The sequence below is a fragment of the Myotis davidii genome, unplaced genomic scaffold (genome assembly GCF_000327345.1).
Source record: "Myotis davidii unplaced genomic scaffold, ASM32734v1 scaffold107, whole genome shotgun sequence".
Lineage (NCBI taxonomy): Eukaryota > Metazoa > Chordata > Mammalia > Chiroptera > Vespertilionidae > Myotis > Myotis davidii.
The window spans coordinates 513,416-531,223 of NW_006383012.1; the positions used below are offsets into that span (position 1 = coordinate 513,416).

Genomic DNA, 17,808 nt, shown 5'->3' on the forward strand with positions numbered 1-17,808 from the left:
TGATCACGGGGCAAAAGTATCAATTGAGCACCATGCAAATCTCTTGTTGGTGATTCTACCAAGTAAAGTACCCAGATTTGCTCCCATGGATTCATAGTTAGAGGGCTATGCTTACACAAGCAACCAACAAAACTATAAATATCAGCACTTTTGAAACTCCCAAAGGATTTGCAGCAAGCAGCTCAGTATATTCATTCATCCCCTACACAAAGCTGCTCTGTGTCCTCCACATACCACTTCACAGATTTGCCCCCTGAGAAGTTAATAGTCCAGCCTGGTGTTCTACCAAGAAAAGGAAAAAAAAAAGGCTCGAGCCATTCAAAAGTTAATGTGTTAATTAAACCTGCAGAGTCTGACAGCAAAGCTCTCCACAGAGAAGGGAATGAAATCAAAGACTTTTACCAATGGCTCTCTGGGCAGTAGTAGAAGGCTTTGGTTAGAACGACTCAATGTCCTTCAATAAAATTAATGGAGTCACCCTAGCTCTTTTGGCTCAGTGGATAGAGCATCAGCCCGCAGACTGAAGGGTCCTGGGTTTGATTCTCGTCAAAGGGCACGTACCTTGGTTCGGGCTCAATCCCTGGCACAAGACGGGGCTTGTGTGGGATGCAACCAATTATGTGTCTCTCTCACATTGAGGTTTCTCTCTCTGTCTCTCCCCTCCCTTCCACTCTCTCTAAAATCAATGGGAAAATATCCTGGGGTGAGGATTAACAACAACAACAAAATTGATGGAGTCATCAGCACCTACATAAGATTCCCATCCTTCCCTGTATGTCTTGGGCTCCACAGCTCTAAGGACTGTCAGGACACAGAACTGAGAACTACCATCAGGACTACTATCAATGTCTACTGCATCAACAGCAGCAGCAACTGCATTCTCCAGCAATGCTGAGCCTGAAGAGGACCTGAGAGAGGACAACAGGGCATCTGAACCATTTTAGGAGAGCAGTGTTCATTTATGAACCTTTGGTCATGACCAGCAGAATGGGATTCGTGAAGCGGGTGGCGTTTTGTTTTGTTCTGCTAATAACCCTGGTACAAAATATTGAGGAAAAGACTGAAGGAGCAGAAACAGTATAAAGGGAGGGAAGAAGGAACCAAGGCAGAAAATCCTTAGTGCCTAAAATCATTCCAAACTATCTGAGGCCCTTCCTTGCCTTAGTACATAGAACACATAAGCTCACACCGGAGGCTCAGCTCTGCAGGATCCACCAGCAGCCTCAGGGCCTGACCCTCCATTCTGTCCTTAATGCTGGTCTGGGGCGGTCAGCTCTTCCCGCCCTGCTATGCTCCTCTCCTAATGAGGGTTTTCCTTTTTTTGACATTTCTCACATTGGCTTTTTTTCTTGCCACCTGCCTTTGTCTGCTATAAGAAGAGTATAGATACAAAATGCAGTTCATTGCAGAGGATGCTATTGCAAAGATTAGTTTTTGTGTGTGTTTTTTTCTAATACGCTCCCCAGGATATGTTTATTGATTTTTTTAGAGAGAGAAAGGCGGGGGGAGGGAGAGAGACATCATCAATGTGACAACGAAATATCAATTGCCTCCCAGACACACTCAGAACTGGGATTGAACCGCAAGCATTTGGTTTATAGGACTACGCTCCAATTAACGTAGTCACCTGGCCAGGGCAGGGTGAGTTTTAAGCTTTTAATCAACTGTTCAGTCATCTCGGGGGCCACACTCAGGAGGCCTGTAGAGCTGCAAGTTGGATGAGGGCCACAGGCCCCAAGGGAGCAAGAAGAGGGATGCCACAGGGGACACACAGCATAGCTTGGGGGCCGGGAAAGTATGAGACTCGTCGGCTTTGCTCGGGATTTCTAGCCTACAGCAGATTCAGATGGGGCGAGAAAAGGGGGTACGATAGTTTCCAACTTGGATTTTCCATCCTCTTATAGCATCTTTCTTTGAAGAGAAATTCAACTTCCTTATGTTGATACGAAAGCCTGCCATTGCCACCATCTTCCGGCTGGAAAGTCTTCTCAATGTCCCTAAGCTGCATCAATACAGCCCCTCCTTTCAGACTGTTAGGAACTCATTAGACACTTCCTTTTGCAGCTAGAAAATTGGTCCAAGGACACAACTGCATAGGAGGGAAGGATGGCAACGCCTTTGGTTGATGGGATTGGAAGTGGTTCCCCAGAAACTTCCCCATGGCGCCTTCCCCAGGCAGGAGGCAGGTCGCTCGGTCTCCTCCACAGGCTCCTCCAGATGCTCCACACACACCTCGGTGGAGCACTTCCTGCTGTCGGCTCTTTTTAAGGTTTCCTGCTCCTTCCTCTTGGCTTCTCTGCCCTTCACATTTTAGAGGCAGGAGGCCTGCAAATTGCACTTCCTGAAAAGGCTGACAGAAACCCCTGCCAGTTCTATTTTATTTGCCTCATCCTAACGCTGCCCTGGGGATGGTCTGGGTACAGAGCTCTCATCCAGCTCATGATTCTCCACTTCTCACTGAAAGTTACTGCTTTCTTTTTAGCAAGAAAGAGATGGTACCTTCAGGACTTCAGATGAATTCCTAATGCCGGGCCTGAGGCATGGCAAATATCAAGCTCTTTCCTCCCCCGGCCTCCACAGCGGGAAAGAGATGGCCACAAATCACTCCGAGGGGAAGCTGCATTCTCTGGTTCCTGAAATAATTTCATGAAACTTCACTAAATGCTGACATGAGCCTTTGCATTGCTGGGTGGGTACAGGGATGGATAGAGAGAAAATCATGGTAACCATTCCAGACCAATACCTCTATCCCCACCAGATGGAAGTTCCTCAAAGAAAAAACGAGTGTGTCAGGATATATCACAGACCTAGTGATGTGCAGTATTTGGTTCAGAGTGCTATGGTGGAGGATGTTGGAGAGGAAAATTTGGGAATCTGCCAAAGCTTTCTAGGTGGGCCTAGGAGTGAAGTTAAAATTTCTCAATATGGCCCAACCAGTGTGGCTCAGTTGGTTGAGCGTTGTCCCATGCACCAGGAGGTCGCTGGTTTGATTCCCAGCCTGAGCACATACCTGATGGTGGGCTCAATCTCCAACAGGGGGCATGCAGGAAGCAGCCAATCAATGATGTTTTCTCTCTCATCGATGTTTCTATCTCTCCCTCTCTCTCTAAAAAAAAAAAACAATACCTCCCCCCCACACCCGCAATTTCTCAATATGAAGATGTAGAAGAACACTGTTCCAGGGTGAACAGGTCAGTCTGAGCAAATTAACAAAGCAGCAAAGCTCAGAGTGGAACAGAGCGACAAATCAGTTAGATGGTGACTGCAACCAGGCAGGGAAGAGATGAGTGTTTGAATTAGCCAGGGCCCCTCGATATGAGAAGAATAAAATGGATCACTATTTAAAAAATAAACAAACAAAATTAAACTGTAAAAATAAATCTGACCAGATGTGGAGAAGAGAAGGTCACTTCTGAAAGCCTCTTCACTTGGCCTGAGCAGGGGGAGACGTACATGCAGAGCCCTGGGACTAAAGCCGGGAGGAGGCTGGAGGCATAGATGTACAAGGGTCACAGTGCTGTATCTCTCAAGGTGTCAGAAGCTGGTCTGATGAATCACAAGGGGCTGATGGATGCCAGGCAGCCAGCCAGGGCCATTTCCTCTGGCCACAGGTCCCTCCCTGTCCCTTCTTCTCCTGCCTTGACCATGATTATCACACAACAGCCCTCTCTCTGCTGTGAAACTCAGCTCTTAGAGTGGGCACCTGTCAGAGGGGACCATGATTATCACACCACAGCCCTCCCTCTGCTATGAAACTCAGCTCTTAGAATGAGCACCACATGGTGGGTTGGAACAGGAAGGGACCTGACTTCAGGTTTCTCTTCCTCTTGGCAGCTTTGAGATCCTGGCTGGGGCACTGAGTCTCTTAGAACACTGTGTGTACCACGTGTAATCCACACTTCCAATATCCTATTATAATGAAGGTAGAAGGTTGGCAAGATAACATTTTTAATTTTTAAAAAAGGTGAAAAATGCCCAGCCTGTGTGGCTCAGTGATTGAGCATCAACCTATGAACCACGAGGTCGAGATTCAATTCCCAGTCAGGGCACATGCCTGGGTTGTGGGCTTGATCCCCAGTGAAGGGCATGCAGGAGGCAACCAATCCATGATTCTTTCTTATCATTGATGTTTCTGTCTCTCTCTCCCTCTCCATTCCTCTCTGAAATCAATAAACATATATATATATTTAAAAAGGTGAAAACAATAGAGACATAAATTCTCAAAATGTGCCCATTATTTATTCTCCCAAAACCACTTCCCTCCTTGGCACCATCCTTGGTTGTGACTACTCTTGGCAAGAAACCCTGAGCATTGCTAGATTTCTAAAGGGCCAGCCTTAGAGATAAGCATTTTTCTGGGCATCCCTTGAACTCGTTTAAGAAAGAGATCCATGTTCTGAGGCCAAATGTCCTTCAAACTTCCCCAGTAGTACCTGGATTAAGGAGGCGTCTTAATCTATTCAGACAAATGGTGGTGGGTAGACCAGATCGAGAGAGTTGGCTAAAAGATGCACAGGCAAAAATGTAAATCTATTTCAGAGCTTCAATCGCTACTAAATAGCTTCGTTGTGCCTGTCCAAGCCTGAATACCAATTAGTCCTTTTCAAATGTCCATTAGTCCTTGTTCTTGCAGCCCATTCTCTCAAACCATTAGGAATAGGTGGATCCAACTGTTCAAGGTAGCAACTGAAAAATAATGACACAAACTGGTTAAACAAGGATTCTAAGGTGAACACAAGCCTTCCTTGTTTGCATATGATGGCATTTCAGCTCGAAAATTTGTTTTATAAACAAGCATTGGGGTTGACATTTAGCAAGCTCCCTGATTTCCACTCTAATCGCCAGTTTTGTATTTGGATACTTAAATTATGTATATATGCATAAGATTAGAAATCAGCTCTGACATTGGGAAATTTCAAGCACATGGAAATCCTGCCACCCAGCATGGTAAAGAATGCTCAACGTATTCCTTATAAATAACTGAGTGCCTTTTTACTTAATGCAGGGCCTTGGGAAAACGTGATGGCATTAGGCAGATATCAGTTTTCTAAGTGTTTGTGCTTGTGCAGGAATCATTTGAATATCCCCAGGGGGTGTGAATTTCAAGGAGCCACTTATCTTTTATTTCAATTAGCCCTTTGACATTAAAGGGCTGCTAGGTGTCTTCAAAAACCAATGAAGTTACTGTGAAGATAAATACTGTAATATTTAATGGTTTACTGTTATTATAATCAATGATATTTCCTGAGCACTGCATATCTCCCCTGCTCCATTCTTTCTGGTTTCATGGTACCTTTTAGTGACTAAGAAGGCACTGCAAGTTGACTAAAGTGCCTCTAACTTCAGGTGCTGAAAAGACACTGAACTACCGTGTGAAGGCAGCCTTGTGTCTAAATACAGCAACGCTGTACGAGGTTGCTTATCTCTCAGGTCTTTGAATAATACACTGGGTAGCATCTATGCCTGCTACATTCCAGGCTCAGTGGTGTTTTATGTATGTTATTTCAGCATCCTCAAACAGTCCTGGGAGAGGCAGGTGTTATTATTATTACTTCCACTTTCCAGTTGGAGAAAGTATAAAATTAAGTGACTGCTGAGGGTCACAGGGCCATTAATCGGGCTTGAGAGAGTAGAGAGCTGACGCTCTCACCTAGTCTGCCATTTGGTCAATCAGTGGTGAGAAACCAGAATGACTGATTGTGGAAAATATTGGCATCTATTCCCTTATCAAGTAGTCATTACTTCCCAGGCAATGCCCAGCATTCCAAAAAGCCATGATAAGCAATACCCTTCTCTTAGGATCCAGGTAGAAGAAGAAAGATTAAGCCTGACCAGTGTGGCTCAGTGGTTGAGTATTCACCCATGAACCAAGAGGTCACTGGTTCAATTCCTGTTCACTGTTTCGATTCCTGGTCAGCACACGTGCCCAGGTTGTTGGCTCCATCCCCAGCAGGGGTGTGCAGGAGGCAGTCAATCAATGTTTCTCTCTCACTGATGTTTTTATCCCTCTTCCTTCCTCTCTCTCTAAAATAAATAAAACAGATTTAAAAAAAAAAGAATGCTGACTGTTAATATTGTGTTTCAATTATGGGTGCCAGGAATCTCCAAATCAAAACATGCTTCCCCCTTTAAAACCATGTTCTGGTTTTCTGTGTATCTTAGCTATATATACCAAAATATTGAAGGTGAGGCCCACATTCAATTTAAAGATTTATTTCTTTCATAACCTGTTTCTTTGGAACATATAGGAGATCAGGGATCATGCAGGTGCGCGGGTGGTATTACTGCTGACTCCCAGAGCTCCAAAAGAAGTGAAAATATAAACTTGTGAATTTTCCAGAACTGCCCAGAATGAAGGGTGGCCCACCAAACTGTCTTAAGAGTTTTGTACTCCCTCCACAGAACTGATAGCTCATTTGGATGGATTTTTTTAATCACAAAATGATTTCACATCTCCTGAAATAAAGGAGACAGAGCAACCCATGACCAGGAGAAAAATAAAGACAATGGGAAAGACAGAAAGAAAAGAAAAAAGATATTCTGGGACTAATACAAGGTGCCAGATGAGCTTTCCTTGTCCTGTACCATTTCTGTTTTAAATTTTGTAAAATAAGAGAGTACCACATTTCAAACAAAGCAGGATCACTTTTCTCAAAAAAAAAAAAAAAATCTGAAGGACCAATGACATTGGAGGAGCCGTCCTCAGTGGCAAGAACAACAGCTTGGAGCTCACCACACCCCTCTCCTCTAAATGAACACCTGCCTCTACTTCCCACAGCCCAGACCCAGCCACTCTGTCCAGTGGGATTTCTTGCTTGTCTGTGTAGGAACTGAGGCCATGGCCTATTGACCACCACATCTGTCAGCATGGGGAGAAGCGGCACGCTGCACGGGCCAGAGAAAAGTGGTCCTTCCTGCTTCTGGTCAGAGGCACAGGTCCTTCTGCAGGGCCTCCCAAGGGGACTTGCCAGCCTGAACCAGCAGGTCACTGGGCCTCTCCTCCCAAGCTCCCCACCTGCCTGATTCCTGGGAGTGCCCATGTCAGTTTCACAACATTGCAGGACCACCCCACTCCCTTCCTTTGCAAATCACTCCTCCAGTACAACCAACCCTCACAGAGCAGCCAGGATCCCCATGCGCCAGCATGGCCGGCAAAGCTGAAGTATACATACATCCTTGGACTTTTCTCCTATTCATTTTTTCTCTCAGTCACATCTGCTCTTTGTTTTCTCTCATTTCAAATGTTTCCCAACACATCATGTTTAGTGAGGTGTTTAAGACAGACTGAGAGATGCTGTTGGAGGCAGTGTTTTATAGCACAGTTTGTACACTACTTTATTGCCAAATTAAAATAAAGATGTAATCTGGCAGACTCAGCCTGCTGCTAAGCCTGCCTTGGGTGGTTTTCTGTATTGAGGCAAGAAGATGGGGCAGGGGGATGGGGGGGACTGGCAATGAGGTGAAGAACTCTATCTCCGTCCTCCCACTCACTTCATTTCCTAATGCAAAGAAACCAAAATAATAATAATAATAAATGAGCAGAATGGTTGGTCTCTCTACAGCTTAAATGCAAAGATTAAAAAGAAAGTACAGAAATAAGGAAAGGAAAGCCAGATTTTGGCACTCCTATAATAAGTGGTTCACTTTTTCTTTGGAAGAAGTATAAGAGGTAGGACCTTCCATGATCACTACCCCCCTTCCCATTGGGTATAAAATGTCTGTAATGCCTGTCATGTTAATTTGCTTGAGATTCCAGGGCTTTCCAAAGGTTCCTCCTCACACAGACCCTTCAGAGCCAAGAAACTCAGCTCCTATTTCTAATACTAAGTCCTCAATCGGGCTTCCCATTTGGTCAGGCTACTGCTTTAATTTTACTTAATTAATCTATTTATTTATAAATTTTAGGGGGGGGAGGGGAAGAGAGATAGAAATAGAGATAGAAATAGAGATAGAGATAGATAGAGATAGAGATAGAGATAGAGATAGAGATAGAGATAGAGATAGAGATAGAGATAGATTTGTAGTTCCAATTATTTATTCATTGATTGGTTGCTTCTTGTGTATGCCCTGATTGGGGAATGACCCTGCAATCCTGGCATATCAGGATGATGCTCTAACCAACTCAGCAACCCGCCAGGACCCCAGCTACTTTTCTTGGAACCTCAAATGGAAAAAGGCTCTGAAACTTTTCCTCCCAGTCATCCCAGTGAGGCCCGGAGAGCCACATGCCAATTCAAGAAAATTTTTACTTCTTGGCCACCTCCCAGACCCTGACGACCACAGAGAGATGTCTCTCTCTAAAAGAAAAGATTACAGCCATATTTTATGGATTCTGAGGGCATTTGATCATACACGTTTCTCCCTGATCAAATCTTAAAAAAAAAAAAAATACACACACAAGAAAAACAAACAAACAAAAAAACCCCTGGCTTCCTATGGAACTGATGGCCAGCAGAACTGTATCCTGGGCCAGAACGGACAATCTGCTCAACAAAGTCTTGGAGTGTCTTAAAATGCTCACATCAAAAAGCCTCCCCCAGGGTTCAGACCTTCAAGATGAAATGCAAATGGAGCAGGACAGCGCAGCCCACATGGGCTCCATCCTGGGAGCCAGCGATCCATGCTCTGTGCTTGTCCTCAGGGCCTTGCAGGTCTCATCCATGGAAGGGAAGAAAGGCATTGACAGGAAGGTAGGGGGGAAACGGAGGTGGGATGTATCCAAAAGTGAGAGTGTATGCCTGCAAGGACTCGGAGGGGCACACAAGGAAAGAAGAGAGGAGGATTCCGCTCGGGGGTGAGTTCTGAAGGAGCTGCCACCTACACAGGATACTTTCGAAGAGACAGTACCTTTTGTCTGAAAATCCTGTCCACCTTACGTGGGTGTAAACAGCATCCAGCAGAGACAACTGGCGCTGAGGCTCAGCTCAGAGCTGGGAGTTTTGTGGCAGCAGCAACAGCAGCTGTCACAGAAAGAACTGATGAGCAGTCCGTGAAAGAATAAATGTTCCTTTTCCCGGGCAAACATGGTCATTGGTCTGCCAACACCAGCATGGGGCCCTCCTTGGTGCTCAGAGCCGCAAGTCATTACTGTTAAAAGCTCCCTGATTCATGGGTAATCGCCAGCTATTATTTCCATATCACTGACCCACCTGAGTGGCCATAGACCCTCTCCACTTGACTTCCAGCCAACCCCATTAGCTAATGGCTCCTCCGATGGCTACAGCCCCACTCCTCATCCTGTGACTCAAGCCCTGAGATGTGGAGGTCTTCTCCAACCCCTCCTTGCACCAGCAGGTTACCCCTCTTTCTTCCAGCATGATTTCACCTTCATTCTCTCCTGGAGAAACAGAAATCTGCCCATCTCAAGATAGCATCCTTAAACATGAGACTCCTACCAAGTACTACGTAAGGCCTTCTGTCATTTACTGAACTTTAACATGTGGAAGCAAAGTGTGGGTTTTCTCTGTGGGAAGATTGGTTAGCTTCTACAGTGCAAAGATTGTTAATGTTTCTTCCAGCTCCTAAATGACAGAATTTATTTGGTGTATGGTCACAAGATACTTTTTGGTCCAGTCCATAATAGCTATGCTATCATCCTAAATGGACTTCTGGCTTTTGACCATGTATTACCACAATTCACTATGATATTTCTACCAGATTAACTTTTGTAATCTGTAGCTCTGAACCCATTATTCCACTGGTCAACATTTTCAAAAGATGCCTACTGAGAAGAACAAAAATTACTTTGCCTAACAACCAAATAGCCAATACAATAAAAAATAATCAAGCTTGTGTTCTGGAAGTGTATAATGAACTTTACCAAATTTCAGTTTCAGCCGAATAGTCAAATTCACAATCCTGTAAACAGGGGTTTTCTAACTTTGTATTAGTGTCCGTGACATTCCTCTTGTGTAAATGTGCACACCCCCCCAAAGAAATATGACATATTCATTAATGTCTAGGTAAAATAATTTCATGAGATCATCACTCCTGCACTTTGGGCTGCCCATTTCATATAATCCGTCCAGCTATCTTGATTGGGCACCTATTAAATGTGGATGAGGGCATGCTCTTTTGGCCTCTCTTGGACTATTGGTGAACTCATGTGTATTTAATCTTCTCTCCCCAGATGGATTATGCTCCTTGCTAGAACGATTTTATAGCAACACTACAGCATACAGAACACCTCAAATGGATGTGGACTTTAATATTCATGGTTTTTCCCCCAATCTTTTTGGAAGTGCCCCTGCAATTATAATCATCCGTATGAACACATTTTACAGCAAAGGAAGCCAACACTAATAGCGCTCACTGTGAGTGGCTGAGCTGGGGCCAAAGCCCGGAGGTCCTACCTCATCCAGCGCTACCCACTCTACTACCGCGATCCAGGAGGAACTGCTTAAAGTGCTGGGACCTGAAGGGTTACATCCTGGGGCATCTCCTCCACAGGATCGCAAGGATGCATTGGCCAGGTAAATCTGGCCTTTGCTGTGCCTCTAGCATCGCGCGGAAAATTAACCAACTGTCAGATAAAATGCAATAACGCAGCAGATTAAATGACTAATATTCCGTGTCTGTAGCTTCTCAGCCTCGCCTGTGGCCACTGCACCATCCGGGACCAGATGCACTGTGGCCTGACTCTGGGAACGAAACTGTACATTCTGCTGAAAGGGCAGCCAGGCTGCTCAAGAGGAAACGACTCCTAATTGTAAATCTTTTCTATTTTTAGACTTAATGTGCATTCCATTTGGCAGGAAGGGCAGCATGAATAAAACTGCAATACCGAGAATTTTAATTTGCTTCCTACAAAATGCTCTGTCAGTAGAGACCTGGGAAAGGTGCTTCCAGCCTTCTGCCCCTTCAGGAAGAACCCCACGCATCGCCACCCTCTCTGGATAAAACCCAAGGGCATCCCCCTCACTCACAGAAGCCCGATATGTATAATTTCTAACACATGAGCCCTCTAAGGAGAATTCTAAGAATGACTTCACTGAGCCATGCATTTCACAGACAATATTCCAATATCTCCCTATGTTCCTTTTTGGCTTCTATGGCTAGAGTCTCTCTCCCATTTACCAATGTATACTGGTATGTTGTTTCTTTTTCATTTTATTTTAATAGCATTTTACATTGGTAACTTTATATTCTACCGGGAGTGTAAGGTCCTGAAAAGCAGGGGCTATATGTATTTTATAGTGTATCTGTAGTATAGGGTACATGATATATTTTGTAGTATGGAATACATCAGAGAGAGAGAGAGAGAGAGAGAGAGAGAGAGAGAGAGAGAGAGTCAAATAGCAAAACCTCATTCAATGCTTTCTTTAAAAAGTGGAACTCTCCTTCAATCCAACCAAGAGAAGAAAAGTATTGAGATAACCTGTTTCTGAATGATGTTCTCTATGGATATTATTATTATTCCTCTCACCATTTTAGAAAGTTCTTAGTGTTCTTAGCCTTTGGTGGGGGGTGGTGGGTAGAGGGGTCATCCTTCCTTTTAAGGGTCTTAAAAAACCTATCCTGGGTCTTTATCTAGAAAAATGATCACCTCTTGATACACACATAATTCATTCTCAAATTCCATGACGGTCTGGGGCTCCTAATGGCCTGAAACATCTACATTAAAAACTGCTTCTTGCCCTAGCTGGTTTGGCCCAGTGGATAGTGTCGGCCTGTGGACTGAAGGGTTCCGGGTTCAATTCTGGACAAAGGCACATGCCCAGGTTTCGAGCTCATTCCCCAGTAGAAGGTATGCAGGAGGGAGCCAATCAATGACTCACTCATCATTGATGTTTCTCTTTCTCTCTCTCTTCCTCTCCCTTCCTCTCTGAAATCAATAAAAAAATATTTAAAACAAACAAACCAACAAATTAACAAACAAAAACTGCTTCTCCACATTGAGTTCCTTGGTGTCTAGCTCTTCCCTTGTGGGCTGGGTCAGATGTTTCCAAGCTCAAGCCAGTGACCTGAGACCCGCTTTGCTGCCTCTCGTCCCCCAGGCACCCGGTTCAGGCAACTGCACAGAACAAAACTGGTCATGGGGAAGAAGTGTGGAGATGATCCACTAGGGGCTTCTCCCAGGAGAACCATGCACTGTTGTCTCAAACAAGGTTCCGTGCTCACCTTCTGGTCTTGGCTGTACGCCAGAATCCAGTCCTCCTGCTTGGGGTGGAACAGCAAGCTCTGGATGTAGAAGCTCAGCCGATACTTTTGATAGGTCGCTCCTTCATCTGAGCTGATCAGTAAACTGCTCTCAATCTCCGGGTCCGTGAGTAACATAATCTGCAGCAAAGAATTGTTGGGGAAAGATAATAACAGTATGTTAAATTTACGAATTTCCAAAACTTAACAATGAGCTAAAATTTTGACAAGGAAGAGAAAAGGGGCAGGCAAGGAACACCTGGCGACTCTGTCAGGGTGGCTCTCCTGACTTGACCCAATGACATCAAATGAGATTCACTACGGAATGAAGGAGGCGGCACAAGTTGGAAGGAAGAAAGAGGAAACAGACGACTGCGTTTTCTTCGCTTTGATATGGCTCCTGAATGTTCTCTTTTCCCCAAAGTTATTTCCTTCATCTGAACTATTTCCCACTTTTCCCCTGGCCTACTTCACCTTGTTTACTTTAATTTGGGGCGGGGGGGATGATTAAAGAGCAACACTTGTAACACCTGTTGTTGGAGAGGCGGAAAGACATGGAAAGAGATGGAGTTCACGGGATTTTCTTGCTTGCACAGGCCTCTTGTTCATGTCAACAATATCCTATGTCATCTTACGTTTAGCCTGATTTTTTTTGTTAGTCTTGTGTCAAAGGTTGGGTTTTCTACAACCTTCTCTGTGAATTGTACAAAGGCCACTTTATCCTATTATATAATTTACTTAATTTATTTTGATTACTGTCCACATACCCTCTACTAGAACTTCAATTTCATGAGAAGTAGTTGATATTTCTGTATTTTTCTCCCCCATAAGTGTGTTCCCAGCAGCTACAGTAAGACCTAGATTATATTATACTAGAGGCTTGGTGCACGACATTCATGCACTGGGTAGGGGGACCCTTCTTGCAGTCTGGGACCCCTTGGCAGACATTCCCCCAAAGGGTCCTTAGCACTGCCTCAGAAGCAGGAGAGGCTCCCACCACTGCCGATGCGCTCTCCAGCCATGAGCCCAGATTCTGGCTGAGCGGCGCTCTCCCTGTGGGAGCGCACTGACCACCAGGGGGCAGCTCCTGTGATGAGCATCTGCCCCCTGGTGGTCTGTGTGCATCATAGCAACCAGCTGTTCTGCCATTCAGTCAATTTGCATATTAGCCTTTTATTATATAGGATACTCGGTAAATATGTGTCAAATGAATGAATGAATGGGAAGAGTTTACAGAGTAGTCACATGGACCTAGAAACATGCCAGGCACAGTGTGAGCACATATGAATGGAGGTCCCTGAGAAGAGTAGCTGGATCTCCCCATCAGTCATCTTCCTGTCTACAAGAGACTCTGCTCTGACTGTTGGAAACTTAATAGTGTCAGCTGCTTTGCAGCCTCTCGCTCGGGTGGTTCATCTTGGTCAGAGCAGTAATGAACAATCCACAAAAGGAACACGATGGAGAAGCTGCCCGAACACTGATTTTTTTTATTCTCTCATGCTATACCTCTAGGAATGCGTGATGAAGTACCTCATTCCCCACTCTCTGCAGGTTCCTTTCATTCAGTCAAAGTGCACATCTAATGCCTCCTGACAGGTGGCCGTAATGCTGCCCGCTGACTTCCTCCCCATCAACGTATTAATTGACACTCTCTGAGTTTGGTTCGGAGAAGCATGAAAGATGTGCTTAATGTGTGGCTATATGAAGAGAAATCACTGTATCCCGGGGTTTTTAAAGATTACCAGCTGAGGAGGCAGCCGTTCTAGGATAGGAAGAGCAAGAGAGAAAGGAAAAATAAAACGGAGCCATGTCATAGAAGAGTAGAGTGCCAGGCAAACACACTGAGATTTCTCAAGCATTTGGAAGCAGTCATATTAAAACCTTGGGATAGTGCCCTAGCTGGTTTGGATCAGTGGATAGACCACTGGCCTGTGGACTGAAGGGTCGTGGTTCGATGCCAGTCAGGGGCACATGCCCAGGTTGTGGGCTTGATCCCCAGTGGGGGATGGGGTGGTCATGCAGGGGATCAATGATTCTCTCTTATCTTTGATGTTTCTATCTCTCTCTTCCTCTCCCTTCCTTTCTGAAATCAATAAAAACATATTTAAAAGAAAAAAAATTGGGGGGATAGTTAGTATCATCTTCAAAAGTGGTGTCCTACAATGTCACTGCAAATGTCACATGAGGATTGCACACCAGACACACTCAGCCTGCACTGTGTTTATGTCAGGTGGGGAGAACAGAAAGCTCCTTGCTGTTCTTTCAACCTCCCTTTTTTTTCCTCTTTCTTTTTTAATTTTTAAAATTGATTTTCAGAGAGCGAGAGCAAAACATCTCAAAACAGGGACTGGCCACCTTCTGCATGCTCCCTGTTGGGGATCGAGCCCACAACCTGTGCATGAGCCCTGACCAGGAATTGAACTGGCAACCTTTTGGTGCATGGAACTACACTCAACCTCCCTTCTGGAAAAGGAGAAGAGGGATGTGGGGCAGGCAGTGTAACACTGTTGCTGCCAGTGCGTACGGACAAGATGGAAAGCACACACAAAATTGGAGACTAAATACCTCTCAATCCATGTTGCGGTCAAGCCACTCTTCCCCACCATAAGTTCTGGCAAAGTTATCATTTTCTTGTCTCGGGTTTACCAGGCAGACAGGGTTCCCGCATTGGATGGCTGGCATGGAGCCATAACTAACTGCTAAGTACCAACTCACATACATGGCTTCATTAAAATCTCTTGCATGCATTAAACAGGGATGTTCATATGACACCTAAATTCACGAGAATATTTCCAGGTGATTTCATATTTGCTAGCACAAACAAGTGTTTTCCAATCAATAAAAAAGTCATCAAATGATCACATTGCTTTGTGTCTCCAACCACAATTAACAATAATATATAGCAAGATTTCTGCACTACTGCCCAAAGTAATTTCCATAAAAATATGAAGCGGCTCAATTTTATAGGGCATCTATTGTCTCAGCAAGGTGATTTCCCCCTCTCCTCTGATATCCTATTTCCCTGTTAAGCAGAATATGTTTTCCTCTCTTCCCACGAGTGCAGACCCCACCACTGCTTCTCCTGGCAGACCACTTTAGCAAAATAAGAAACTGGGCCCTAGCTGGTTTGGTTCAGTGGACAGAGTGTTAGCCTGCGGACCAAAGGGTCCCAGTTGGATACGGGTCAAGGGCACATACCTTGGTTGCAGGGTCCTCTTCCCAGGCATGGACTCTGGTTGGGGCTCGTACAGGAGGCAACCAATTGATGTGTTTCTCTCACATTGATGTTTCTCTCTGTCTTTCCCTCTCTCTTCCACTCTCTCTAAAAATCAATGGAAAAAAGAGCCTCAGGTGAAGATTAACAAAAAATAAAAAATAATAATAAAATAAAAAACTGGGCCTAAAGAATATCCCCAAATCAAGTTGATTTTTATTTATCATTTATTTAAAATATCTCTGACAGTTATTTATGCTCCAAGTCATGAGACTGTATAAGATAATTCTGCATCCAGGTGCTATTAAATAAGGGAGGGCAGAGGTAGAATAATGCAAATATCTCTCAAACACATGACTACTTAAGAGCGAGTAAATGAAACTCCTGGCTTCCGTGGCAGCTTTTATGGGTACTAAAAACATGTAGACTAAAATCTCACCTTCTCTAAATGGCCCTCACCTAAAACCCTCTGTTTTGGAATTTGACATTTTAGAAATGATGGGAGATGCTAGGAAATACCCCTATAAGATTTATAAGTGTCTGTATTACACAGACTTTCCAGCGGTTCTTCTTTCAAACCTCTGCTCAAATCCACTCAAAACAAACAGGTCAACTGGGATCTATTTCTACTTAGCCTTTTTTATTGCACAAACAACTCTGTAAGACCTCCAGTAGATGAATTGAAAATAAAAGAAAAATCAACTGCTCATGACCCTATCCTTTCAACAGTTTAAACAAGGTTGATGCTTCTTTCTACTTTATCCACATCTACATATCCTATCATAGATTTTTTTATTCTGATTTTTACCTTAATATTTTAATTTCATATTATGACCTATATTCAAATCCAACTGAATGAAAAACACACAAATGCACGCACACATAATAATATACACCACGCCGGAACCGGTTTGGCTCAGTGGATAGAGCGTCGGCCTGCGGACTGAAGGGTCCCGGGTTCGATTCCGGTCAGGGGCATGTGCCTGGGTTGTGGGCACATCCCCGGTGGGAGGTGTGCGGGAGGCAGCTGATCGATGTTTCTCTCTCATCGATGTTTCTGACTCTCTATCTCTCTCCTTTCCTCTCTGTAAAAAAATCAATAAAATGTAAAAAAAAATATATATATACACCACTATAAACCATGTGTTACTTAATGAAAACCTTCAACTTCATTAGTTTACAACAAGCGCAGTGGTTGAACCATAGGACGTATTTAATAAATTGCTGTTAACTAAATAAGTGAATTCTTATTATTTCAGTCTTTAAACATTTTAATAGTTTTATTTCCAGTGGGTTGAGGTTTGTTCTGTCATTTTGTAGGTTACTCAAATAACTAAGTTAATAAGTAAATAAAATCTTTAAGCAAAATATACATAGAAAATGTTTAACCTATTTGAAAAAAAGAAACAATGTGAGTAATACGTGTGATCCCATTTTTAGACAGGAATGATGTCATTTATAAACAAATATGTTCTATCCCAGAAGGTATTATACTGTGAAATATCAAAATGGCAACCTCAAATTCATGAACACTCCTCAAAAATATGTAGGTTACACTCCTTAAACATGTCCAATAATCACTGCCTGCTGGTTCACACTGGCTCTCTCCTCCTTCTGGCTCATGGTGCGACTTTAAGTAAATGGTGCTTTGTTGTGTTTAATCCTCTGCACTCTGGAATATGATCTGAATGACAGGCATTTTGGAGGACTTTGTAAAAGGCATGAACCCAAGTTCTGCACAATTCCTGAAGTGAGCTCTCTAAAAAGAGGGGCCATTATTTGTCTGACATACCAGTAGAGCTTGGGCTCTAGTAGAAGCCTATACATATTTGTAAGTGAATGAACAAGTGAATGAGTGAATAGGTGAATCCTCTTCATTCCTGAGACCCTGGGAGTCTGCGTTGTCCTAAGTAAACCCCTGCTGTTCTACTTGGAGGCAAGGAGGTTAAAAACAAGGGGAAGTGTGTCTTTAACAGGAAAGTAATTATTCTGTCCGGATCAGCCCACGGGTATTAGAGCCAGTTTACTTATGCCTTGCAGGGTGTGCAGATGCTGTGTTGACTGCATCTGCAGATGAATTGTTTTCTATAGAACGTCAATGATGGCTACAAAGGCTCCCACCACCCATCTCCAAGCTATCATTCATCATCCAATTCTGGCGAAGGAAAAAACTTTATTTGCTTTTCCTAAAGGTGACAAATGAACATGAAATGCAATCTAGAGATTTCAACTATGTCACTTCTCACTTTTTTGGGAGTATTAGTTGTTCGGATATCTTAGTGTCATCAAAAATTAAATGCATCTTCACTCTCTTTGACTTGCTCCATATTCAACATATGGCTATATGATGTAACTCTACAAAAAGGTTGGATAGGAACTTTTTGATCCTGCTAGGTTGTCTACAAGGGACATTGCTCCTCCAGAAATGCCACTATTATTTAGTTTTTCAGACTCTT

The 17,808-nt window shown here is 43.8% G+C and overlaps 1 protein-coding gene across 1 annotated transcript in view; it reads right to left on the reverse strand.

The window, feature by feature from the left end:
* SORCS1 (sortilin related VPS10 domain containing receptor 1) overlaps window positions 1–17,808 on the reverse strand; it is a gene marked incomplete at its 5' end in the record, with an annotated part of 483,392 nt that overhangs the window by 174,110 nt on the left and 291,474 nt on the right. Inside the window, 1 exon segment of the mRNA XM_006779616.2 lies at window positions 12,121–12,279. Coding sequence (XP_006779679.1) covers window positions 12,121–12,279 — 159 coding nt within the window.